We start from the raw sequence: 27,997 nt of genomic DNA, 5'->3' as shown, positions 1-27,997 counted from the left end.
GCTCCCGGCCCCGCCCCTTTCCGTTTCCCGGCTCCCCCGCCTCCGGCCCTCGCGGAGAAGGGGAGGGGAAGGCGCGCGGTGGCGCGCGTGCGCAGGAGGCCGCGCGGGCCCGGCGTGCTCCCGCCGCGCCGCCAATCGGGCACCGCCCCGCAGCGTCGCGCCGTCGCGGTCCGAGCGCGCCGTGCGTGCGTGCGTCCGCTCCTGCGTGCGTGCGTGCGTGCGTGCTTGCGCTCGGCGGCGGCGGCGGCGCAGCGTCCCCTGCCCCGAATGAAAGGGACGGTCCCGGCGAGCGAGCGGCCGTGAGCGACCGGCGGTGACGGGGGGGTGGGGGTGTGCCCGAGCTGCTCCTCTCCCCGGCGCCCCACCCGCCACACGGGTGAGTGACTGAGTGACCGACCGAGTGCCCAACCGCCTCTTTGCCCGCCCAGCCGCCGCTTTGCCGCGCTCCCGGGGCAGGCACGGCGCCCCCAGCCCGCCTGCTCGTAGCCCCTGGCCCGGCGAGTCCGCCCTGCCCTCCCGCTGCCTCACCGCCGGTCGCGCCCGTCCCTGGGCCTCAGCGGATCGCCCGCCCCCGGGAGGGTCCGGGCACCCAGCGCTGCCGCTTCCAGGAGCGCCCCCGGTGCCGTTACCCGCCTCCCCTTCCCCCGCCCCGAGCCGCCGGCAGCCGCTCGCTCCGCCCGCCTCGGCCCGCTCCCTCCTTCCCCGGAGGATCCGCCCCCCCTTGTCTGCGAGTCCTGTTTCCCCCAAAATTTGGTGAGCAGCGGGGCTGGAAACGCCCTCTCCGGGAGCCCCGCGTCCCGCCGAGCCCCCTTGCTCGGCCCAGGGCCGGGACCAGGCCAGGCCGGGCCTTGCCGGTGCGTGTGAGCGGGACCCCGGCAGAGCCGCGTCGGGCCTCGCTGAACCCCCGGGGTGCCGGTATCGGGTCATCTGCCGCTCCCCGCGGGGGTGTGTAAACTTTCCTGAAGATCGGCCCGTGCTGTCTGCCAGGTCTCCCTCAGCGCAGCCTCTTGTGTAATTTTTAGTTACCTGCTGTAATTGTTTAGACTTTCGAGGGTTGGGCCTTCTACCCCTGCCTTTGCCCCCACCTTTAGTTTTTTTGTTTGTTTTTTTTTTTAATGAAAGTTGCGTGGATAAGTTCCTGTTCTACTTTTTATAGTGGCTGTAGGATGCTGTGTGGGCATAACTCTTGGATAAAACATTTCCATGGGACTTGTGACTTCAGGTTCTCACCTACAGACACCCACAGGATACCTGCCTTGTCCCCAGCTTCACCCCTTCCCCTCCAAAATAATACCCCCAATAATGGGTGATGGAGCCTAGAAACTAGTAAGCACTGGAAAGTTTCTTAAACAGAGATTCTGGTATCTCTACTGAGCATCTTGCAAAATCCGACATGAGTATTTTCTGTAGCTTTTCACGAGAGTCCAGACCACTTCAGCGTGTTTAATGAAATTTTACAAAGCTTGTATACTTCTCTTGTAGGTTTTCCTCATGTATCTGAAATTTTCTTAATGGACAAATATAAATCTTAATTTTTTTAAAATATAATTTTGTAATCATACAGGCGGCACAGCAAACCAAACTTTGTCTGATAAAGTATAGCATATAGGTCGCTGTCCTTTGTTGTAAATGCACATGAGGCCTGAACTCCTACAAACAGGCAGCAGCTCTTGAAACATATTTGGGCAATAAATAGAAATTAGAATCCAGGTTACTCTCTGTTCTTCAGTGCTGAACAACATCTCCTACACTGAGAGCATCCTTCTTTGCCCGAGAGTCATTGAACTTGCACTTTCCTTTTACGTTTGGAAATATGTCATCTAGGACAGCTGAATAAACCAGCATGCAAGCCATATGAGTTTGTAAAACTTGCTGCTTTAAAGATAAAATAAAGGTGCTATTAGGGGAAGCAGCATGTTGAATACCTTAGTGGACGTTAAGAAACATGAATGCAAATGAACCGAAATTTTTAAGTGAAGCATCACCAAAAGAGTTTCTTCTTTTGTGATTTTAGGGTGTAACCTTTTATTTTTTAGACCAAGTCTGTGCCAAAATATGTAGTAATCTATGTTTTGTAGTACACGTGTTCCATTTTGGTAGAGGTAGTGCATAATGTCCTAGTCAGTGATTCCGTAGTATGTCACCTGTGATGCAGCCTGTGAGACTTGCTCTGATAAAGCTGACAAGCAAGATTTCTGTCAACAGTATTTTTAAACACTGTTCTATAAGGCTTATTAGTTTGTTAGCTTTCTAAACATTGAAAACAGAAATTTTCAGCTGACTTTAAGTTGTGTGATTTTTCTTGTTCCTATGAAATGTAACTTGATACTTGGCAAACTGGACTGATTGCTTTTGGGTAATTTAACTTGAGAGACAAAACCAGATTTTTGAGTGTTTATGTTCAGAATTTTGGGTCTGCATAACTTGGTTCACCTTTTTCAGATAATTAATGTTTTTTTTAAATGGACAGGATAAGAAGTGCATTTTGGCACAAAAAAAGAAAAGGAACGCAGTGTAGTGTTTTCTCACATTTATGAGAAAGCGAACATAATTTAGGGAGAGGTCTACAGATGAAATGCTTCTGAAATAGGTCTCATACTCAGATTTTCTTCTGCAGTCTTTAGAAATGTATAAAGAATGTTAATACTCAGTGGTACAGAAAACACAAATGCAAAGAACGCCAGATTGGAAAGAAAATTTTTAGATATCATCGTAAAATGCTTTCAGAGTAATTTAATCTGATAGCGAAAAGAATGCGAGTTTCCTTTCTGGCGTACCCTAGTGCTTTTCGTTCTCTTTGAGTTATGAATAATTTTTCAAGTGTTAAATAATTTATAATTAAAGAAGTATTCCAAAACGTAATATTTGCCCCCTTTTTTTGTTGTTGTTATAACATCAACATCCATGCATCATCAGGTAAATATTTGCATTATTTTTTACTTCCATGTAAGCCTTAAAAATGTCATTGTGCAAAAGTACCTCAAGAAGTTTGGTTATGTCAGGTTTTAGTATTGCTGGAATGAAGTGCCTCTGCGTGTCTGTTAGTGCAGTTGACTGCAGAGCTGTGAGAAGGTTCTTTGTAATCTTGTTTCTAGGAAAGTTACTATTCTTATAAATTAAAGATGAGAGCCACTTAATGATTTTTTATCTGTTCTATAAATTATTTGCATTTTCTAAAATATGAATTTGCCTGTTAAATTGAGGGATGGTTATTTTTATAGTAGTGATTCTTATTCCTGTAAGTCAGTAGGACCTGTGCATGTGTTGAAGGAAATCCCTGAACTTCCTTTTAAGAACTACTACCACTGCTGTCAAAATAGCAATAATATAATCTGAATATAAAATTAAACAGGTAGACCCCAATGGATGTGTGTGTATCAAATTATTTATACCAAAGCAGAACTTCTTGCATTTCAAATTATTTTCTTAATATATTTCTGACCCATCACTCTGTGATTTATATTGAGCCATTGAATGTGACCTGAAAACAAGAAATCTTTGTGATATTATTTCCTACTTTTCTTTTGTAGGCCTTTTTTGTGTACCCAAAAATATATCTATTTTCAGGTTTAAAAAATATTTTTTGAAAAATAAAATTTGAAGATTTGTGTGTCTTTCCTTCAGAAACCATTCGTCCTTTCTACTCAGAAGGGATTACAGAATGGTCTTGTTTTGGTTTTTCTTTAGAAGAATACAGTATAGTAATTCTTTTGTGTTTAACACTTAAGGACTCTCTATTGCCACTGCAAAAGGGTGTGACTCGTTTATCCAGATTGGCACATTTTTTGTGCAAATCAGCAAGATCTGAAATCTATGCATTCTTCGTATGAGTATGCGTCACCAGCCAGTAAACTGCTTTCCAGTTAGAAAAGAAAGCAAATGAAGCTGTTGGTAAAGCAAAGGCGATAGATCCAGGACAGACACCTTTTGCTGCAGTTTTGTAGTAAACGTTGCAGGACAAACAGTTAAAACTCAGGCTGTGAAAATCTGTCGAAACCGAAGAGTGAGAATCCAGAAGGACCGTGTTTTAGCTGTAGAATGTGCCGATAGAAACTTAACGGCATTCCTCTGCTTTCCATGAGAAAAATAGTGAGTGATATTAGTATTATGGGAGGCTGACAGCGCGGAGCAGCGGGCAGGTTTGCCCATGCAAATGGCCAGAAAGACATCGTGCATTTTCATGCAGATGGCCGATGTACTGCAACTCTGCTGGGTTTATGGCTGCTTTTTTTTTTTCCCCCAACAGGAATATCAAACTAGATGGTGGCTTTTCTTATTTAGATGAGTCTAACGTAGACAAAGGCTGGGGAGGATGCTTTTGTTGCAGTTGTGGCCAATTCTGGCAGCAAGGCTCAGATCTCCAAAGTAAAAAGCTCTAAGCATGTCTATTGGAAGAGAACAATATTTTCTTTCTTGAAAGATGTAGTAACAAATGAACACAAACTACTTAATATTGGGCCAAGAAGTATATACGCTTGTCAGGTATTTTCAGTTTTGAACTTGCAGTTTCTGCTTGAGTGGGACCTCAGTGTTATATTTTAGAATGTGTTACTGGTAACACACGAAAAGTTGGCGATTCATGTCGAGTTTAATTTTACACTACTTTTCTTAGATGAGAATAGCAGTGCTCGTACACTTACTGAAAACTCGTATGGTACTGCTAAATTAACTGTGGGTCTTGAGAAGGTTTCCCTTGTGGTACCTTAGTCATAGATCCTCCTAAAATTTTGTTTCCAAGGCTGTTTCACTCACCACAGCACATCTGTGTAATACCTAAAATGGTAACGGTTTATCTTCTCATCTCTACCCTCATCTAAGAGTAGTTACTCATCTCTGTGAGCTACTTTGTGAGCTTTTACACTCAAAACCTGTTCTGGATGCTGTGCTGGACTTCTGAGGTTTTCCTTTGCTTTTGTTTCTGAAGAGGCTCAGTAGCCAGAATTTTATTGTGGGCACAGGTAGTGCGTTTTCTACAAATTCCTTTGCTTTAATAAATAACTATAAGAATGGGCTGAAAGAGTTGCAGTAACTTTTTCCCCTAATGATTGCTGTACTTGTATTTTATTTCTTCTTTTCCCCGTAAGTTTTATGTTCGTGTCCAAAGTGTTATGTTAATTTTCATGCTTTTTTCCCTAAAGAACTAATTCTGCTTGTTGATACAATTTCATAAAAAGTTAGGAAAACACTGCCTCTTGCTTGGTACATGTTTATTTGGGTATATTGTACTAGTGTAAAGGGAAGAGTATAAAGAGACAGATCATTTTCTAGCAACCAATATTATATTTATAAAACTGTAAGTTATAATGCTTTTTGTTGATGTTAACATGCTGATTGCACCTTTTTTTTTCCTGTAGCATTGAGAGGATTGAAGTGGCATTCTAAGGTCATTTAAAATCATGACAAGCTCAGTTGGACAGAAAAAAGTCTCTTCAAGACAAAGGAAGTGTGGTTTTTGTAGATCTAATAAAGATAATGAATGTGGACAATTATTGATGTCAGAAAACCAGAAGGTGGCAGCACATCACAAGTGTATGGTAAGTAACTCATAGTAAAAGGGAGAGGAATGCGGTGAGCTAGTAAATGACGACAAACAAATGAAAAATTCAACCAGCTGTGGCATTGGAACAAATGTTTAATCAGTCTAATTTGAAAATGTTATGGGTTTCATATATATAAATGTCCTATATAACTTATAGCCTTAAAACTTAAAAAAAAGTTGTTGCTTTGTTTTTTTAACAATTTTAGCTGTTCTCATCTGCACTGGTGTCTTCACACACTGATAATGAGAGTCTTGGTGGATTCTCTATTGAAGATATTCAGAAAGAAATAAAGAGAGGCACTAAACTGGTAAGTCTCTATTATTTGCCCTTGAAAATGACACAAATGTTTTCTTCTCTAAGTTTTACCCTAATGTTGTTCAGTGTATTATTTATATGTGGTTTTTGTTTGGTTTTTTTTTGTGTTTGGTTTGGTTGTTTCTGTTTGGTGGTGTTTGGGTTTGTGGGGTTTTTGTTTTGGTTGTGTTTTCTTTGAGCACTATGGTTGTGTGAGCTCTAAGGTAATGGACAAGTTACAGAAGATCATAGAATCACAGAATGTCCTGAGTTGGAAGGGACCCACAAGGATCATCGAGTCCAGCTCCTGTGGAAATGCATACAGAAGATAACAACCATAAAATATAACGATAAGATGTTATAAGATTATAAGATGGTGAAGTAAAATTGGTCTCAGGTTTATGAAAAGAAAACCTTAGTAGATATGATTATACTTATATTGAAATGAAATTTGAATGTCAGGTAACCAACCCTACATCTATGTTTATAATCCAGTAATTTCTATTTAATATTTTCTGCCAGATTTCAGAATGAAGCCCACATTCTAGGGACCTGGCAAGGGTAGTTTTGTACCTTTACCAATATTTGGGTTTGCTGCCAAAATCTGTTTTTAACTACCAAAGGTACTTTTATTGCTTCCTTTTATATTGACTTAATAGACGATTGTGCGAATATAGACATCTTATGAGGTACATGGTTACAATAGTGATTACAGCTCTACCAAATTCATGAGAATTGAGCAGCAATGACTTGTTAATTTTTAAGTTTTTTTAGAACTAGTTGTTTTCCATTTGGGCAAATGAGTGAGGCTTTTAAAAATATTTTTAACAAATTATCAATTCACTCCTCACATTAAAAATTTTCAGGTTAGTTATTTAATGTATGTATTTACTAGTCTACCCCAGTATTGTAGAACTGCAATGATATAATAATAGTCTAAAATTTCATCCAGTGTTTCATTTGAATCTTTTCCAATGCAGGGAACTTTATTTGCTCTGATTAGCTGAAGCACAAAGAAATAACTATTCACAAGTAATTTGTGATGCGATTTGATTTCATTTCCAAAGAACATGGTAGGAAATGAAAGTACAGACTGCAAAGGAACTTTTTGATTCTTAAGTCTCTTCAATGCTTTTTGAAAGTTATTTCTTCTTATGTCATTGGTGGTTTCTGTCTTTCTGCTTCTAAATCTCTTTATGTTCCTTCACTGGTGCAACAGCTGGATATATTCTTGGAGCTCACTAGCTGTACGTATCAGGCACTTTGTTCAGCTTTTTGCAGAAAACCTGGATCTGGTTAACTTAGATTCATAGTCCTGAGATGCATATTCTCTCCAAAAAGGAAACAAGATAATTTTACATCTTAACTTTGCTGCCTTATCTCTGTAGCTGTCAGAAGACTGTAGCTCTGAATCTCTCTCTGTTACGAATCTTTTTCCCTTGACCGGTGTAGTTTCCAGTCAGCCCAAATACCACCTCGAAGCTCTGCTTTGTGTTCTAGCCTGTTCTTTCATGTGGGAACACACAGAGCAAAAATATCCCAGTGTGCTGCATTGAGTTAAGTAATTATATCTGTAGCTTGGACTAAATTTGTGTGCTGGCAGATTTGACGTAGCTGCTCTCCCTGGGGAGATGCTGCCACTGACCAAGTGGGAACTGGGACCGCTTCATTACTGGAGTGATAATGAGTGACGTGTAGAGCATTTCTGATGATAATATATTTCTGTCTAAGAAAATTTTGTAGGTTCAAGCCTTAATAGGCCAGCCGTAAAAACTTGTGAAGTTTAAACATTTGGAAGTACATGGCCCTGATATCATTATTGCTTCTGTTAGCTGTGTATGGGAGGATTTCTTTTAAAGAGCTTATTTGTTTTGTCACACTTCGCATATACGTGATATAAGTTGGAGATTATTCAGTCTGTTGAGGATGACCATTTGGACAGCAAGACTTGTACCAATGGAATAAATATTTTATTACTGTCAGAAAACATAGATCAATAAGTCAGTGTAAAAATTCCTGTGGTCTGTTTTGTCCATACAGATACGTAACGGTGTTCATAAAAAGAAGGCTTTATTTTAGTCATTTCTGGCTTTAAAAATCCTGAAGCACTAACTAAAACTGATGGGATGGGTATCACTTCAACCTAGGCTTTTATAAAGGGCTGTGATCAGCCATTATTTTATATTAAACCATAACGTATAACACATTTATGAGATAAAATACACATACAAATTAGATAACAACTAGGGAACAGTATATATAACTATACCATTTCAGAGCTTGCAGAGGAGTAAATGGAGATGATCCAAGGCTTTGACATTTTTAGTGTTCAGTTAACTTTGTTAAAATTGAAGAACAGGGTGGTGATACATAACTTTGGTGATGTATGTATTTGGTTTATTAGAGACTAACAAGAACTTGACTGAGCTAGTGTGGGCAGAAAGTGTATTTCACACAGATCTATGTAAGCGGTATCCTACATCGCATGCTTCTGCTTATGGATTTGGAATTAATCTTTTGGGGGCGTGGGCAACATGCTGGATACAGACAAAAAGCTCTGGTTGGCTTCTGAGGGGAGTTTATTGGGAAATTCTGAGATTTTGGGGCAATATTGTGTCATTAGAAAATAATATAGAGAAGGATGAGAAGGGCACTGAACAATTTAAAAGCATGAGGGTTTGTGTGTCCTAAGCAATGATGAGTCTTAGATGAGAAGAATTTGGTTTTAGGAAAGAGGAGTAAAGCAACAGACTCCCATTTAATCTTTTGTGCAATATAAGTATAAAGAGCAAAATTTAATATAATTGAAATAAATGCATTGTATTTAACAAATCTTTCACTGAATTCAGTGTTTTGGAAATAACTGAAGGAAATAACTGCATAGAAAAAAGAGGTCAGGTCAGCCGCTGAGGCTAAGAAGCATTTGCAGATCATCAGTATTTCTGACTCTGCAAGATTCGTTTCCAAATGTGTGTCTTTTTTTCTCCTGCTTTCATAATATCATTCAGAATTGGACAGGTACAATTTACAATTTTAACTTTTCTGAAGCTGTCAGTATAAACAGACTATTGAGTGGGATGTTTAGGTGAAGAGCTGTGTGACCTTCATCAAACACATGACATCCCGTGGCAGTAAATTACTTATTTTCTTCATTGAATTAATAATCAATATATTATGGTTATTGTATTGTTGCATATTTGCAACAAATTTCTCCTTTATTTTAAAGTAAGTTATGAAAAATACCTGAGAACAGGAGGAGTAACGCTAAGTGCATGACTCCATTTATTTTGTCATCAGGAGTGGGAACTGTGTTATTTTTGAACTCAGAAATACTAAGCCAACAGTAACATGAATTGTACTTTCCTTTTCTTTACAGATGTGCTCTTTATGCCACTGTCCTGGAGCGACCATTGGCTGTGATGTGAAAACATGTCACAAGACGTATCACTACTACTGTGCTTTGCATGATAAAGCTCAGATAAGAGAGAAACCCTCACAAGGCATTTACATGTAACTATTATTTATTTGCTATGTCTATTTTTTTCTTTATATTTCACATTCATTGTTTTAAAAAAAAAAGAGAAAATAAAAAACCCACGACAACAACAAAGCAAAACAAAACCCCCATTTTTGGAATCTGAACAAAACTTAGAAAAAAGCTCTAATTATGATTGTGGCATTCAAAATAGTGATATGCTAGAAAAGTGTATTTTCACTGCGAGATTTGTGTATCGGTGAGTCTTAAAGTGGGAGAGAAATGTACTGCAATTTAAATTTAAAAGATGAGTAAATAATCTGTGAATCGTGACTGACTTGACAGTTTTCAACTACTTTGTTTATAGGATTTTATGTCGAAAACACAAGAAAACTACGCATAACTCTGAAGGTAAAATTATTCCATATAAATTTTTCCCATTGTAGAAAGATACTTTGGTTAATTTTTTTTTTTTTGAGAATATAAATGTTTTGAGTAAAAATCAGAACTACATTTTTTTGAGGAAAAAATGAGTTTGGAAGCCCATCTTATTTCTGTATTTTCTCTAAAAATTATTGGTTGAGGTGGAGAAAAACCCAAAACAAATTTTAGGAAGTTCCAAAGATGTGACGTTCTGTCAAAACAAAGTTTGGGTAGAAGTACCGCATTCCCTTCTGGGAAGGAGCTGCCTAATATTTGTAGTTAAATAGTCACAATATTAACATCTAAAACATTTTGCCAGATAACAGCTGATTTTTGCTATTTCTAATGTTCCTAAATATTCACTATTTTTTTTAACTATTAAATAGAGTTTAACTCTTCCAATAGTAATGAAAAGGTTTGTGGTCAGATCACTTACAGATATATTTCTGCGTAATTTTGATTAAAAAAGCTGAATGGATACGTTCATAAAAGGTGTGTATTTAGCAGAGGAGAGTAGTGACATGCTGAGAGGTGCTGTGCCACAGACAGAGATAAATTACGTGGTCTGTATGTATTGATGCTTTTTCCTGCTGTATCTGAATTTGGGTAAGAGAACAGTCTCTTTCTGCTAAATGTACTTTTAAGGCAATGTACTAGTTTTTATGCTACGGATAGTAGATCTTTCAACGGTCAGGTTTGGATGTTAATTCAGTGTTCCGAAAGATACTGAAGGCAGTAGAAAATCCAAAATGAAAACTGAACTTTTTTTGAAGTTTATTTTAAATAATTATTGTAATGTGCTTTATATAAAACACTCTCTGATTTTGCTGTTACCAGATTTAAACAAGAAATGCAATGTGCCTGTTATATGAGCTCTCTAAAGAGACAGGGCCCCATTATCTTGTAGTTTGGCACTTTGTTTCTTTATTTTGGGGTTGGTTTGTTAGCAGAAGGAGAATATGAAAGATAGTTGAGTCCGCAAAGGAATTAATCTCTTTAACTGATAGTTAAACATAATCTTTTATACTAATTCACAAATAGCTCAGTGTCTGACATCTATTGAAAAATGCCCCCAGTTCTGCATGGAGCCTAATGTCAATGAATGACGTTTTCTGCTTGGAATTCCTTGCAGGATCTGAATGTGCACTTTTCTTTAAGGGTTTTCAGAAACCATAATCTCTAATTCTACAATGTCATTCTCTGACGGCAAAGGCTTTTAGATTTTTTATGGATGTATTTATCTGAGAGGACATGGGAAAAATTGCTACAGAGGCCTCGTGGCTTTTTTCTTAAAGGATGATGGCAGTTTATTAAAACATTAAACTCGACTTACCCAAAGAGACTCTTAGATTGAGGGTAGGAGAAGGAGGAAGAAATATCATTCAAAAAAAAACGGAGGCCAAAGACCCCAATAGTATCTCATTTAGCTTTTAACTTTGCAATCATTTTTTTATGTTTAAAATACTTACTTCTGATATGCTTTACACTTCTAGAAATATGTGTAGCTGTACTTCACATTTTTGGGTTTTGTTTGATATTTGACTGAAATTTTACCCAGTGCTCTTTCTCAAAGGATATGTTCTCCTTTTAGTCCGTACAGTTTAGGGAACTATACCCATAGACTATTATTACTTACAATTATGGATTTGCTAATGCCAGCAACTGTGGCTCTTTTGTGATAGACCTCCTTTAAATCGACGAGTGAAAATACGTACTGTACCTGTCTTATGGAAGTGACTTACAGCACTGTATAGCAATGGTATTTTGGTACATTGAAAACTTAATTACCTGTAGAAGACAGAAATACGTAGGGTGGTTTTCAGAGTCTAAGAAGGGACTTTGGAGGGTTTGTTTCTTAATATTTGAATGCTGATGTTTGCTCGGTCAAATGGGAACTGAAAGATGTGGGATGGTGAAATTAAGCTTTGTATATATGTGTGTGTATATATATATATATATATATATATATATATATAAAAGTTGGTTTATTTCTTGAGAAAAATGTGGATATCAAAGTGGAGTTTAAATACAAAAGAAGGGTGATGTGTGAAACCAGACAAGACTTGTGGAGAAGAGTGGATAGAGTAGCTGGGGATGCTAGATGCTAACACAGCATTGTTGTTTTCTCTTGTTTTTTCATTTAATTTCCTGAATCATTGCTCTCAGCAGTGTTTTCATAACAGAATAGTTAAAGCCCATCTGTGGTTATGTCACTCAATGTAGGTGCACAGAGGCACTGGAATTGTCAGTCCTTTTAAACAGAAGCTTATTGCTCCTGCTCATGGATGCTGGTTTGCTTTGGTTTTTTTCTTAGTCAGTGTAGAACATCTGGGTGTTTTACCCTTTATTCTCTTTATTGATTTAAATGTTGCAGTCTAAATATTTGTATTATGTCACTTCTATTAGTGGGTGTTGGAAGAGTTTTTAGGAGTGTTTGGTTTCCTGAACAGTTTATTTTCTGTAGGCAGTACTGCTGCATAAGAGATTTTTCCTTCTCTTCCCTAGAATATGGATGTGGGGTGTGCAGCATACTTGTTCCAGTCTGAGATCTGGCTAATGTACCTTTTGTTAGACGTTTCTAGTTTAAAATAATATTTGTTAACTGTTAATAACAGTTAAGGAAAATTCCTTGAGGCTGTGTGGAAATGTGGTTGAAGGATCTGCGTTGGAATTAAAGTTACCCAGTTAAAACCTAATGAAAAGGACCTCTTAGATGTTATTTATTGCTGTCATGAAGTTCAAGTGGAGCGAGAATTCATCAGACTAAGGATCTCCCTACTCATCAAGGCAAAATTAATGAGCAATGGGAGTTTGTTTTCTTTTAATTGACAGGAGGTGCTGAGCTACCTTCTGTTTTCTTTGAACATAAAAATACAAAACATGGCAGCAAAGTATTGTGCTCTTAAATTCATTATCTGCTTCAGCAGACTCTTGGGTTTGTCTAATTTATCTGTATGGCCCAGCCTGCAGGTGAAATGGAATTGGAGAATTTCATTTATGTTGTGTGTGTGTGTGTATATATATATCTATATATATATATATATAGATATATTTCAGAGTGATTCTCCTGTGCAGTGTTCCCACTAAGTGGAAAACGGGCAGGAAAAGCGGCTGCGCTCACACTGGGTACCGGGCTGTGGTCCAGTGAGGTACCTCTGAGTCCACAGGTTTGAAGGCACCTGCTCAGATGAGCAGAACATGTTACTAAAAGCTTCGTGTCTAGATTTTTGTGTTGCTGGGTTGCAAACCTAACAAAATAATCCGACCTGAACTTCAGGTAACAGTTGAATCCATAATTTAGGCAAGTTAAGTTTTGGTATTTAATAGATTATAGGAAGTGGTGCCAGTGCTTTCAAACTGTCACAGCTGTTAGTTGAATTACTGTTCACTTCAATATAATTGTACTTATTCATTTTGAAGAGGAGAGTGTTGTCGAACTAAGGTTTTGAAGCTGTTTGTTGGAATTTATTCCAATGTACTGGAAGTAATTGTTGAAAAATTTTATGTCTGGTATCTTTCATTTCCCTGCAGGTGGGGCTGCCCTGGCCCCTGTGTTGAATTTAAAACAAATTCAGCTGATCAGGAATAGTTTAATATAAACTAAGAGAAGAATATAATTTCCTACTGTCACATAGTAATAAAACAAAGAATAATGAAGACAGCCATGTGACTGTCTGTTGGTAATGTTTGAAACAGATGCTTGGGAACTGTGAGGTCAGAAAATACAGTGTCCATAATTCCTATTGTAGCTGCACTCAAAGCCTCAGGGAATTACGTTTCCACAGTGGAAATAAGGACATTCCCTGTCTCAGCATCCTTTTCATCTTATTCTGAAGATCAAACATGAAATCTATGCTTCTCAAACTGCTCAGTAAGTTCAGTGAGGATATTATTACTCTGTGAGACTTATTTAGAGATGCTGCAACCTGCATCAAACCAAGTACCTTTTCAAAGCATATGTAAACCAGGGACTGGCAGGAAAAAGATATGAAACTTTTTTGGCATTATAGTTAGGTAACATCCTGATTCATCTTTGGATTCTTTCATCAGTGTTTGCTCATAGTTGGATTCTCTGTGACTCTGTTGGTAGCACAAGCTTGCCTGTCCTTGCACGCATAAAAACTTCTGTAACATCGGTGTCGTTTTAGTTCTGCTGGTGGGCAGTTACAAATTCTTCCTGGGCTCTGTCTGTCTTACAGCGAATGCTGCTCTGAATGTGACATCAAATGTATACGTAGTGTAATGTATATATAATGTTAAAACAAAAAGAGTTGGCCCAGGCAGTAAGTCCGCAATCTTCTCTGCAGCCCATTACAGCCTAAGGTGTTTTGCAAAAGCATCACAATAGTGTTTTTCTTATGGAAAAACGCACAGTTAATGGAAGAGAAAGAATGTAAGAGTCCTGTGGGGAATGGTTTGCTGAGGAGCCGGCCTGTGGTGTTTATGTTCCAGTTCTCCTTCCTGTCTAGGCAAGATGTTCGACAAATAGGAACTTGGTCAGTTAACTCATGTTTAAAAGGTTTACCATGCCAGTTGCTGTAAGCTTTCTGATTACGCAGATAAGCGCATTGTCTGTCTTCAGTCTTTGCCAACGATTGTTTGCTTGAAAAACATTTAGATTTTATAGTTATAGTTATAGTTATGAAGGATTGTTTTATTCATTTTCTATGGTAAATATACTGAATTAAATAAATAATCTCAAGGACTTCATAACACAGATACTGTTAAGTCAAAAATAGCTTTTGGACACACATCATCAGTTCCCTGAGGTATCTGGTACTTTTGGAAAACATATCAGTGATGGGACCTAAGGGGTAATTTAATTTTTTTCATCTCCACTCTTGCTTTGTCCAGTTTAGATATGTTTCTTGTAACTTAGTCTTTTTCCATTAAGAAACGAACAAACAACAACAAAAAACCCACTAAAAATTATATTCAGCATTTTGATCATTAATTTCACATCATTTGCTGATAAAAGGTACTATTATTTAATGATTGGCTTACCTGATTCTGTATTTGCTTGCAAGGGTTTTTATATAAATCTCTAGTTCTTATTAATGCTTATGGATGCATTCATGTTTTTATTATTGACTACTGGGACAATAAAATGTTGAGGGTTTTTTGACACTTCAATTGAAAATAATGTTGCCACATACAGTTCGTTGGGTTTCAGCCATATTTTAAGGACATCTTTAACATGCTAAACTACCTTTTTCTTTCTCTGTTATATTTTGTTTCTCTTCCAAAAATCTGGTAAAGTTGTTGTTCTTTGTAATTTTTAGAGTTTCTCTTTTGCCCCAAATACACTGTAAAGCTTTAAATGCCTGTGTGTGATTTCAGATTTACATGACAGCACATCTGAGCCACTTCCACATTCTACGTTTTGGCTTCTTTTTTTGTACAGTCCTACTTGCAAATACATTTTGCCAGTCAGTTTTGTTTATTATCTTCCTCACACAAACTTAGACCCCTTTTCTTCTGGCTCACTTGATCCATTGTTTAAGGCACTGTCAGAGGTGGCTACAGAGAGCAGTATGAGCCTTTATTGTACACGTCCTCTTTTTATTTGTTCCTTCACAACGTTTAAATCACTTAATTCTTTTATTACTTTGCTTTAACCTAGCTTTTGGAAATGAGTGATTCCATATATACTTCAAGCTGACGCAGTATAGAACAGAGCAGTGAGATCTCAGCCCCTTCTCTGCTAAGACAAACATCTTGATCCTTTTTCCTTCTAGTCATGATCAAAGGAGAAGTTTTTGATTTCTCTCTGAAGCCGAGTCTCCCTGTTAACAGTTTATGTAATACAGCATTTTGCTCATCTTTTTGTGGTACTTTGTACTACTTATGGATTTCTAAAATGCAAATTTGGGCTTGTTGTTTCTTATCATTCTGCTCGTCTGAATTTACAATATCTTGGTTTTAGGTGCTTTTGAAAACGTGGAATGTTTCCTCTTGATTTCTGCCCCCCCCCCCTTCTCAGACTGTGTTGTGCATTAAGTTTGGTTTTTTTCAGATATAGCATTTAGGGACTTCTGAAGAAAGTTCATAAGATACCTCATTTGGACACATTGGATAAGGTTGTGTGGAGACTACTGTCATGATTTCAAAAATCAATGCAGTAATGGGATATGGGATGGGGGGCAGTTGAAGAGTATCTAGGGAATCTCAGGGGGTTCAGAGTGTGGGTGAAATCCGTGATAAAACATCATCTGGTCAGGGAGGAGTTGAACAACTTTTTGTGTTTTCCTTAGTTCAAGCTGACATGAGAAGTTGGAAACACCCAACCATCAGATGCCAGGGACACAGGGTAAGCTGCCAGTGGGCTCGAGGGGAGGGACAGAGCACAAACCAAACCGGGCCTTAAACAGTAAAGACCATCCCAGGCAGGTGGATTTGAAAGCTGGTTACCAGCTCGTTCTTCCTGGACTGTTGCGCTAGTTCATAGTGCTGTTCAAAATGGGAGAAACGTTAATGTTTTGAGGTATTGGTCTTGTAGACAGATGTGGTAGAGCAGGTCCTCACATCTCTGGTGGTGGTAATCTGTAGGTCCTTGTCACTTGAAGGGGGAGACCTAAATCTACAAGGAATTTTATTCTAAGGGGTCATGATGCATCTGGATTTCAGTGAACTCTGAACCTTTGGAAGTGCTAGTTTTGAGCACAGAAAATGGGTTATGCTTTGAAGAAAGCTGTGCGGTTTTGATGCTTTTTTATCTTACACTGAAACCATCTTTTAAAAGATAAAGCTTTTTTACTTTTCAAATCTTAAATATTCTAATAATGGTAGACTGCAAAATAACACTTAAGAACTTGTTCTGTGACGTTTCTCATAAAAGTAGGTTTTCATAATATGATTTGTTTTTAGCAATTATGATTCACTTCGGTTTGGGAAGTTTGACTGTAGGGAGTTCAGGATATGCGTTAATGTTATTTAGAAAGTAAGGTTGGACTAAGAGGTGGAAAGCATTATGGTTGACAGGCTTGATAAGGATCTTTGGAAGAAATAAGACAAGTTGGTGAATGCGCTCCATTTTGCTTCATCAAATACAGCCGGAAAATCTGTGGAGTGATTTTAGAAGGGATATTTTTTAACTTCTCACTGATGTTATTTAAAGGGTCATGAATTCAATAAGTCACATTTTTGTAAGACTATTTTTCCAGAGTAGGCATTTATGGTTTCTGTAAATGTAGAAGTGGAGACAAAGATTCACAATATTTGTATGTGTGTTGGTGGAGAGTTCATATGATGAGGGACAAGATAAAATAGAATTATTTTCTTTGAAAGAGGTTTTTGGGTTGCAATAAAATTTGCTATATGCAGTCTGAGAGAGACAGTGTCTAAATTGCATAATCTTGGTTGGGGAACTTAGCAAGTAATGATAAATGAAAAATACAGTTAGATAATAAATTCAGAGAAGAAACTGTAAAATGTGTTGCTTCATTGGATAATCCATCTCATCATGTATTTTATTTTTTCAGAGTAAATGGTGCATTTGTCATCTAATTAGAAAATAATAGTATATCTATTAAAGCATAGGAATGTTGCCATAGATAGACTGATGTTTTTTAAAAGCAATTTGGGAATATCTGGGTATAGCCAAGTAATCTGTCAATTTAAGCCAAAATAATTTGCAGATTTGTATTAATATATTCTCAAATCTTTGCCTCATTCTAACTATATGACAGAGTAAAGCCCTGGGGAAATTATATTTTGGTAACCTGTCGTCATGCATTTTGTTTAGTTTTCTGTCCTTTATTAATCTCAGGGGTTAGTGGCACACGCAATAGACTGAGTTTGACAGGACACACGGGTGCGCAGGGGCTGGGGCCAGCGGCAGGGTCGTCTTCTGCTCCAGCTCGGTGCCTGTGGAATGTATTTGAGTCTTTGACTTCAAACTTTTGTGCAGTTGAGTCACTGTTAATCAGGAAATAGAAACATGATTTGATTTTTAAGTGATAATAGATACCAAAGACGAGTTCTAGCAAAGCAGCGTTTAGTCTCAGAATAAGATGTCCTGTCTGGATTCTGAGACCAAGATATAATGGCAATAAGTGCCTTAGCAATGCTTAAATAATAATAATACCACCACAGTCAAGCAGCTCATCAAAGTGGATGTTCCAAATCTTCTGATTAGGATTTCCTTCCATTTGGGGGCTCATACTGATGTTTGTGGTTTGGTGAGAAGCAAGTTCTATAGCCGTGTGTGTGCACGTTTGTTTAAACAAGTCTGCTGAAATACCTGCAGTTTGAGCAGGGGTGGGTGGTTCTGTGTTTAAAAAAGCCACACAACAAACATGCTCCCATGAGCAGCTGATGATCAGGAAGGTTGTTGGGGACTGAATAGAGCTGGTTATTCAATATCAGATGTAACTTAACAGGATCGTATTGGAAACAGTCTCAAGTTTGCAGAATTGATCTGTATTAACTGTAGAGCTTTGAGCAGTCAAAAGGACAGCCTGCCAGAGCTCTGCACTGCACTTCTATCCGGCATTCAGCAGCTGAGCTGACGTTTTCAAGGAACTTGTCAGACATCTTTCCTCTGTATTAAAAATATACATTCTTATATTCCTAATGGTCTATAAATATTTAGTCTGGGGTATTGTCAGTACGGGTGATTTTCTGTAAACTGGTGGCTGCTTTTAGCTGTAGGTGTAAAAATATCCTGTAACTAAACTGAAATTTTAGATTTGTTTCATGGAGGCAAAATACATTTCAGTTTTAAAATTTGATGTTAATGTTTTAGCCAAAATGGGCGATCTTTTTTTTTAAGTCAATGCATCGATTAGTAAAGCAAGGAGAGAGGTGTTCTTTAGAAACACTGGCATAGTACCAGGTGCAATTTACATTGGAGTTACGAATCCTAAAAAAAAATAAATTAAAAGCTTATTTCATGCTCGAAAACATTTACTGGTTTCAGCCTAGTTTAAATGAGTTATTTTCAGTGCAGGTGAACATGTGTATCTGAGGACAGATTTTTAGATCTGAAAGTAGAAGATGTAAGAAATGCTAAACCTTCTTCGTATGTTATAAAGATGCAAAGCTGTGTGATATGTATAAATAAGTAAATAATGCTTTCAGGATCTACAAGTGCATGTTTGTAATAAACCGGAAAGAGTTGCTATTTTTATTTCTGATCCAAATACAACAAATACAGGTTATGTTTTTTTTCTTGTCTGGTTTTATTTTTGGCTGCTTTGCTTTGTGTAAATTTTTTGAGAATGTTATTTGATGATGTTTTCTAACTTCTAAAGCAGATTTAGAAGAAAGTATCAATGAACACGAGTTGGAGCCTTCACCTCCCAAAGGAAAGAGGAGGGGTCGTAAGGGAAAGCCGAGAAAAACAAATTTAAAAGGGCAATCAGAAGACACTAGATCTACGTCCTCACATGGCACAGATGAAATAGAAAGCAGTTCCTATGTAAGCAGTAAATATGCTAAACTTCTTAGAAGGCAGAATTGCATATTTCTTCTTTGCAAATATAATTTTTATTAAAACTTGCATTTGTCTGAGCCTCCAGCTGGTGGCCACAGGCTTTTAAAATTACAACCTTATTTGTAACCCAGCAGTATATTTTAGTAGAATGTTTTTCTTTCAGAGAGACAGGTCTCCCCACAGAAGCAGCCCCAGTGATACAAAACCTAAATGTGGATTCTGTCATGCAGGTGAAGAAGAAAATGAAGCTAGAGGAAAGCTTCATATATTTAATGCCAAAAAGGCTGCAGCACACTATAAGTGCATGGTGAGTAACGATATTGTTGTTAACCAGTCTGTTAGTGAATTTTGTCTCAATTGCTGTTTTAGTTTTTAATACAGTACCCTCATATGTAATTATGCATGACTGTTGCCTGTGTGCTGATGATCTCTTCACAAGCTGAAGTGTCGCAAAGTGAGCAATTCATTTATTTTCACTGCGGGCAATATGGGTAAAAGTTGGCTACGTGCTAAGAGATGGAATTAGCTCAGGGAGACTCTTCATTAAAAATGCTCCCTTAGCGTCTAAATGCGTATACAATATTTTAAAAAGGAAAACAGGAAAGGGTTTTAGCTAAAATAATCTGTTCCAGAAATAAAATACCCTTACTCCACAGGCTTTCAGACAAAATCCAGGAAGAATCCGTGAACTTCATTAATTTTCTGACAAGCGCATTCAGCCCTTGTAACTCAAGTAGAGTGGGACATGGAAGTTCCCTTGCCTTTAGGTGATGGTGCTTCAAGAATTGTCAGCCTGAAAAGAATCTGCTCATTTCAGTGAACATGAGCAGACAGTGCTCTCATGTATCATAACTTGTTCTGTGAATGAGGTCGGGCTTTGAGTAATGAACCTTAGTGGTTCCTGTTGTGCCTCAAAATGAATAAATAGTCCAGACAATCTGTGGAGTATTAATTGTTTTTCTAGAGCTGCTTGTCTAACAGATTGCTGGTGTGTGCCAGCAGCCTTGTGTCTTAGAGTATTCGCTACTTTGTGTACTCGAACTTCATTTCTAAGACAGTTTAAACTGAATATACTGGGATGATGACAGTAGGGATGGTACTTTTGTGCTTCATTGTCACCCCTCAGGGCTTTTCAGGTATGTTGACATCAGCTGTGCCGTGAAGCTGAATTGTATATGAGTCACAGGGAAGGAAATGGAATATTTCTAAAAAGTTCAGTGGTGTAATTGATAATATTGCCCATTTATTACTCTGTGTTTTCATCATGTCATTACTTCTTGTCTGCTCCTTTGTCTTTTAAAATACATTTCTCTGAGACAACAGATGTAATTAAAGCAGTCAGGTGGCTATCAGAAGGAATACTCATCATACTAATGACTCAGCATGGTTTTTTTTTCCTAGTTCATTGGTAAAAAACGTGCTGTTTGAGATCACAGAAGGGGATGTGCAATACTTGATGATTCCTACACATAAATACATTTCTAATCATGTTGGTGACCTAGAATTATTTTGGCCTTTCTTTGTTTTACAGTTATTCTCTTCTGGCACTGTCCAGCTAACAACAACTTCAAGGGCAGAGTTTGGTGATTTTGATATCAAAACTGTACTTCAAGAAATCAAGAGAGGAAAAAGAATGGTATGTATTTGCAGAGTGTGATGAACGTGTTCCCGTAAGGTGTATATAGCTGTGCCTCCTTACTTTTCTGAAACCATCTTTTCCATCTGTTTCTTAACACAAAATTTAAATGTATCGTTACTTCTGGGGCAGGTAGCCAGATTGGAATCACCTTAAAAATTAGTGGTGGTTTGGCATGTGGTATTTAGAGTTCTTTATGACAACGTACATGGTAAATCATTATTACCCTTCCTGTAAGAGAGTAACAGCTTTGGATGCTGTGTTACTAAAAGCACACTGTGTAAAACTACAATTAAACTTGGAGAGGATGTTCTTGCAGTGACTTGTTTCCAACTGTTTTGATGTTTTAATATGAAAACATATTAAGGCCTCAGAGATGGGGATGTTGATAAAATGTCACATTGTATTGTATTAAAATTCAGGATGTCTTTAAAGTGTTAAGAAATCGGGGGGGGGGGGGGGGGAGCGGGGGAAGAAAACAAGACTTCTAACAATATTGTTCCTTGAAAAGAAAATCACTTAAGATTCTTCATATATTAACATACTAACTTCAGTGGCAAATAAATGATCTTGGATATGCGATAATATGTGCAATCATGTAGCAATTTTCAGTGCAATAGAGAGGTAAATCCTAGTGTTCATATTGTAAAAGGTTATATAGTTTCAGAACAGTAAAGTGAATGCAAAGAGACCAGGGACTGACCAGTGCCGTTCTCCTCTTTCCTTTGCACAGAAATGCACACTTTGCAGCCAGCCCGGTGCTACTATTGGGTGTGAAATTAAAGCCTGCATAAAAACATACCATTACCACTGTGGAGTAGAAGACAAAGCTAAATACATTGAGAATATGTCACGAGGAATTTATAAGTAAGGATCTATGTAATTCTTGACTCTATAATGCAAGTGAAGGTATTTCATGACACTTTTTCAGCCTGACTTGGCTAGCTAAGTATATTATTTAAGAATAAATATATTTCATTTAAAATGGCATTTTTAAGTAATTGTTGACTTGCGAAGTAATTTGTGTACTCTGCTAACTTAAAATTTCTGTAGTAGTGTTGTAATATAAGAAATGAGAAAATTAATTGACATATTGTCCTCCTCAATTAATCTGTAAATTACATCGAGGAAACCCTGGATAATTTCTGTCACAATTCCTCCGTATCAATATGTTTTGTAGCTTCTTTCTTTTTTTGGACCCCGTAATTTTCCGAACTGCTGCTGTTGGTGAGTTGGCTGTGGTGGAGTTGCCAGGGTGGCAGTGCCCACAAGAGGGCATTCAATTCTTGAAAACTAGGATTGATCCAAGTTTTGGTGGCTGGGCTTCAGCCTTATTTTCTTCCTCGGTTTAACTGATGCTTGACTGAAAACCATGAATGAGTTAAAAGAGGGAGCAAGGGGCTTGTAGCACATCTCGAAACTAACTGAGAGGAACGTCTGGTTTTGATAGATACTTTCAGTAAAAGTCCTTACTGTTTCTTTTCCTGTGCTAGACTCTATTGTAAAAACCATAGTGGAAATGATGAAAGAGATGAAGAGGATGAAGAAAGAGAAAGCAAAAGCCGTGGCAAATCAGGCACTGACCATAATGACATTCCTCAGCAGCAGCTCAATGGAAACTAGGTATGGAAGTTACCCCTGACAGATCTGTTACCGAGACTGAAACGCAATATACATTTAATGTAGTTTATTGCAGTGAAGTACGTAAATCTAGTGTATGCAGATAAGTACTTTTTATTGGCATACTGTAGAAAAATGGGGAGGATTTGTTGTTTTTTAAATCCAACTGACTTTGTAACAGTTTAAGAAGGGAGGCCCTCATTTCTGTCGCTAAATATAGATGTAACGTCAGAGCTGCTAAATGCTTTTCTTTATGATTTTAAATTTACTGTTGTTTTCATCATTTTTTAAACAGGTTCAAGGGACAGAGTTATAGAACTGGGAATGGCTAAGACATCATTACTACTAATTCTTTTAAATTGTTTTCTAAAATCAGAAAAGGGTTAGTAACTTCTACTACCCAACTCTGTTAGAAATTTCATTGAACTGCCTGAAACGTTCATGTGTGTGAGCCTTCAGTAAGTGGCAGAGTTTTACATGTCAATATTATGTAGTTTGTAGTCTGCAGTGTCTGGAAAAAATGAAACACTATATAAATGATATGTAATATGTACAGTGTCAAAAGTTAAGGCAGACATTGAAATGAAGTGAGATCTATATTTCTGGACTGAATAAAAACCTCAAGATTTGGAATGTGTAAGTTGTTTAGTGGATTCATGCAATGAGAGAAGGTCTTAGCTAGTTTAACTAACAACACGGACAAGTTCGCAGTGGCAGCAAGCTGGTACGTTGTGAATTTTGCATTTTCTTCATACACAAGTTGCGGAGGCCATACATGGGAAAGCCGCTCTCTGTTTTTGCTTGCAAAGCACACAGTAGACAAGGACTCGGTGTACACCGAAGCACGCTTGAACATTTCAGGTTGTTCCTGTTGCGACTGCTCATTCCGCCCAGCATTGTTGCGGGAGATTTACTTGAGCAGCTGTTGGTTCTGAGCTGTGAGCTTTAGAACTCATGCCAAAGGGCTGTGGTTCATTCTTTCCCCAACGACCCACCTCTTGCTGTGTCCCTGATTTACAAAGAACACGTCACTAAGTGTGATTAAAACCTTACTATACAAATGTTTGGACTCTGCAGCCCAGTCTCTTTTACTTCAGAGAGTTACAGCTCTTAACTCACTATGGAGTTTAGCCACCATATCTGACGTCCATACCTCAAGTGTTCTGTCTCGTGTGGAACACTTCATGTTTTGTCCAGAATACGCATAAAGGTCCCATGTTCTGTAAGAAGGATGAGGAAACAACCTTTTTTTGCTAGATTGGTAGGTCATATGACCCTATGACCCTATGACCTAACCTTATGACCACTATATGAGAAACTTTGCTTATCATCCTTATTTTAGTGCTTAATTTTTCTCTTTCTCTCAAGTCAACAATCACGTCATGGAATTCTACTTGCTAGAATTTGATGTTCCTTTAGGGAATAATCAGATCTAGGCTGTACCAAACCTAACAGATCGGTCCTCTGCTTTCAAACACCTTGTCATTTCTGATGGCTACAAGCTTCTTCAATTGGTCTATTAAAGCACATTCTCAGACTTACTTAAATAAAACCAAAAAGCTGAATCTAGTCCGCATGTTTGTCTGTCGCTGTCGCATCACCTTGCTGTTTGTTTAGGGTTTTGACTTGTTTCACTCTGAACTCCCAACAAAACTTCTGGATCTGAAGGAAGGAAACAAGCAACATACACTGATTTGACTAAAAACCGCTGCAGTTCTTCTGTGATTGGTATTGCAAAACCAGTTCATTTGTAACATGAGTTTCTGTAGCATTTTTTACTTGTATTTTTAAAAGATTTAATGTGTGTCATTTGTCTTCTTATGCATTCCCTTAATGCCTTGAGGGACTCAATTACTGTATGTTGGAGTTTCTAACATTTTTACCTGTTAGAATTCAATCAGTTCTGTTTGCTTTCCTGGAGAATAATGCAGTTTTAGAAAAAAATATTGCTGTATACAGAAAATACTCAGATACTGCTCTAAACATGATGCCATTGATCATTTTTATTTTGTATTTGTAATTTTCAAAATTAAAAGCGTGACTTGAATTGCAATGACAGATCGATTGTTGAAATTGTCTATCAAGGTGTTTTGGTTCACCTGGAATATGAACATTTTTCAGCCACTCAGAACAGTTTTAGAATGCAAAAATAACATCGTTCAATGTTTAAATGACTTGTAGATTTGTGCCTCAGACATGGCCCTCCCATGGAAAAAGGCACTTTGTTTGCAGCTACTGTATTTTAACTGAGGTTGCATGGGGTAGATCTGCCAGCATACTGATTGTATTTGAGACTGAGCTCTAATTCATAGTGTGTCAGTTGCTTAGTATAATATTCAGTCCAATAATTCATGTGTTGTGAAATAAATTACCCCATTCCACGCCTTGAAGAACCAGAACAGCATTTTACCTTCAGGTAGCAGGAAAGTGGCTGGTTTACCTGTTACCTCTTAGTGCTGAGCTGGCCTGACTAAACCATCATTAATTCATGGAAACGAAGGCAAAAGCAAAAATCTTTTCTCTTACGAGCCTCAAATTTGTCGTAACTGACTTCAACTCATGTATGCTGGGTAAAAGTGCCTTACAATGTAAAAATTGTATTTATATGTTCCCAAGTAGCATCACCTGCTGGGGAGTAATTATGTCGTGGTGTTAATATTTAGAAGAAATGTACCTCAGCAGTGTATTTACTGTACATCTCTTATGTCCTTAATTGTAGTTTTAAAAAGCATGACAATGTATGATAGTATACAACATTTACATCATTTTTTAAAGACAAAATACTGCCATTACTGTCTTTTTATGTGTATTTTAGCTTGGAATTTCAGACAGTCTGATTTTTTTTCTCTTTTTTTTTTTTTTTGGTAAAGCAATGTAATCTTTGCAAGCATATATTGAAGATTATTCTGGAGCATCTACTGCCTTCCCAGAAATGTTAGAAGTAATGAAAGTGCTCTATAGGTGAAATAGGTATGTTTAAATTAGCTAGTTAAATTAATGCAGTCCGTTTGTTACTGAGATTTTTTTTCTCATAGGCACCTTCTGCTTTCATCTCACAATCAGAGAACTCATGAATTTAACAAAACTTGTCTTATGAAACTGGTTTCACTTTATTTATTCTCTTTTTTTTTGTTGTTTTTTTGGCCTTTGGGCATTTATTTTGCTCACAAGAGCAGCGTGTGCTGTTTAAAGACACCTGGAACCCTCTGTGATGGGAGGTTTCTCCCCAATTCGTTGTATCTCTATATTAACCGATCTCCCCAGCTCACTGTATCTCTGTATTAACAGATCTGCAATTGTGCTATACCAGGAAGGGAATGTACCAAGGGAGGACAGGCATCAGAAGGATATTGTTCAAATAACTTGAGGATGCAGCTGGTGTAACGCCCGAGTCTCGAGGTGTGATCAAACACTATAGCTGTGCTATGGCTCCATTCCAAGGAAGGGCAAAAGGCCGGTTCAATCTCATACCAGTGCAGGTAGCTGGGATGTAGTAGATTAGGTGAGCAAAAGGTCTACTCGTTCAGCAGGTGTTGATCCACAGGAGGTTCTGTGATAAGGCTCTAGTAGGAGTGACACCAGCTTAACTCCTGGAGGGCAGCAATAAGTCCATCACCTACACTCCACGAAGTCTGATCTTTCGGTACAAAGAGCTGTGCTGATCTAGAATGGTATGAGCACACAGAATCTGGCCCTAAAATGTGATATAAAGGAAGAGAGCTTGCTTCTTGCTGCTGCCTATGTGAAAAATAACTTCATGCTAAACCAGAGTGAAAGATGAAGAGGTGATAATCTATTTGAAGTATCAGCCTTATCTGGTAGGTCATAATCAGTGCATTCCAAAGATATTGATATGCTGAATCAGATTGACAAGAAAATTAATCCTCATTAGATGAAATTAAGAGAACTGAAGGTACATTACAGCAAATAGTAACTCTTCTTACATGTCACCAGAAAAAGATTCCACTGTATTAGTGATGGAGATTGAAAACCAGAACACGGCTCTTGATTTATATACTGTTGAAGCAGTTTCTATATATGCATATGTACGCACATTCATTAGTCAGCAGTGACATCTCAACCCTTAAAGGATCCTGGAGAACTGTTGCTTGTCAAAAAGCACTCAGGTTAGGCTAATAATGTCTGCAGCTTTTGCTCTAGCATACATTTACATTAGGTGTAAAGACAAGGAATGTATGAAAGAGGGTAAATGCATTCCTATCTACAATGCTATGTATATTTTGTTCCTGTTATATTGGCTTTACTTCCAAAGTTGTAGTTTGCAGTATTAGTTTCTTTTCATTGGTATCCTTGCATATATATATTCAATAAATGAGTTATGAATTTCATATTTGCATATCTGTCCTTTTTCTGAAAGTATAACTTCAAAACTGTTGTTTTAATCCATAAATGCAGTATTTCCTATGAAGTTAGAGGCCCGTGAATGTTTTACCAGGAGAGAAGTGAGAATGCGTACGTAGAGTGTGCCACTTACTCAGTGGTAACTCTGCGTATCTGTGTGTTCTTCTTGACTTGGTGCAGTGGGCAAGCTGCTTTGCATTTACCACTAGTTAATAACATGAAGTGACTGACTCACTGAAGGTTCCCATTCTCACCTTTCAAGAACTTTTTCCTTTTTTTGTACTTTTTCAAGAGGATATTAATTTAGACTAAGATACCAAGGGAATGCGGAGCGTGATATAGTTACATTGCAGAAGAGCAGCTACATCCAGGATGTACTTTAGAACCATATAAATGTAGTGTTAGAGATCAACAAAACAACAGATCTCTTGGAAAATGCTGGATTCATCCAAATCCGTAACTGCCTGGAGTGAGACAGCAATACCCTGCAGTGTTTTTAAAGTATCAAGAATTGTGATGGAAAAACTCCAGAGGAGGAAGGGTACTGTTGACCTATTGATGAAGACTTGTTTTACTTCTAAAAACAACTATATGCTCTCATGTCACCACCTTAAACAAGGAGTCGATTTAATGAGCATAGCAGGTATTTACTCTGACCTGAGAAATCGTATCGCCTGTCAACACAGACTTGGGTGTCAGGAAGACATTGTCATGCATCGTCTTCAAACAGGAGCTGCCAAATGGTCAGGTCTTGTTGGTGAAGCGTAATTTTTGATACTGCAATTCTAAATCCATCTTTGCAAAGGTTTTCTGAAGAGATTAAAGACTACTATTATCAAAGTTGATGTTGGGAAGAGTTTTATCATGTGGCTTTTGATGCCATGGAAATAATTACTGGATGCATGTTTGTTTTGTTTGCTGTGTGGTTTTTGTGTTTTAACTCAGCTGGGATCTTTGAACAGGATATTGTTAGAGGAGCCTTCTCTGTTTCGTGGATGTGACTTCTCACTGGAATAGCTGGTCACTGAAATCTTGGAAAAATGGGGGAGGAACCTGTAGACACAAGAGCAAGAGACTTCTGTTGTGCCACCTTAGGGAAGAGCAGTGTATATTTCAAGGGCTCTCGTGTCCTCACTTAGACAAACTTTACATATTCTGCCACATGTTAGAGATCGCAGCAGGAGCACAACAGCTGCAGTTATCCGTGTGCC

At 38.1% G+C, this 27,997-nt stretch overlaps 1 protein-coding gene across 3 annotated transcripts; it reads left to right on the top strand.

The window, feature by feature from the left end:
• The first annotated feature begins 173 nt into the window (after positions 1-173).
• On the top strand, positions 174-26,826 carry PHF6 (PHD finger protein 6). Of its 3 annotated transcripts, none has more exons than XM_080352766.1 (11): positions 174-376; positions 5,355-5,534; positions 5,746-5,847; positions 9,211-9,344; positions 9,677-9,720; positions 18,987-19,153; positions 19,332-19,475; positions 20,700-20,804; positions 21,538-21,671; positions 22,298-22,427; positions 24,042-26,826. In XM_080352766.1, exons 2-10 carry the CDS (start codon positions 5,397-5,399, stop codon positions 22,425-22,427), a joined length of 1,098 nt encoding a protein of 365 aa, XP_080208892.1. In that variant the 5' UTR covers positions 174-376; positions 5,355-5,396; the 3' UTR covers positions 24,042-26,826. The 3 variants fall into 3 exon arrangements, with proteins under 3 accessions (XP_080208892.1, XP_080208893.1, XP_080208891.1); XM_080352767.1 differs by having other exon boundaries at positions 18,990-19,153; positions 22,720-26,824; XM_080352765.1 differs by having other exon boundaries at positions 22,720-26,824.
• Positions 26,827-27,997: the final 1,171 nt, after the last annotated feature.

Source organism: Nesoenas mayeri (assembly GCF_963082525.1).
Source record: "Nesoenas mayeri genome assembly, chromosome: 13".
Lineage (NCBI taxonomy): Eukaryota > Metazoa > Chordata > Aves > Columbiformes > Columbidae > Nesoenas > Nesoenas mayeri.
The sequence above is the reverse complement of the archived record's forward strand: the minus strand, read 5'-3'. Positions and strand labels throughout refer to the sequence as shown.

Bases quoted from the DNA above. Each gene is read 5' to 3' on its own strand.
- PHF6 (XM_080352766.1), top strand. From the start codon at position 5,397: ATGACAAGCTCAGTTGGACAGAAAAAAGTCTCTTCAAGACAAAGGAAG. The intron at 5,535-5,745 runs GTAAGTAACTCA...TAACAATTTTAG, and splicing joins CAGCACATCACAAGTGTATG to CTGTTCTCATCTGCACTGGT. The intron at 9,721-18,986 runs GTAAAATTATTC...TAACTTCTAAAG, and splicing joins AACTACGCATAACTCTGAAG to CAGATTTAGAAGAAAGTATC.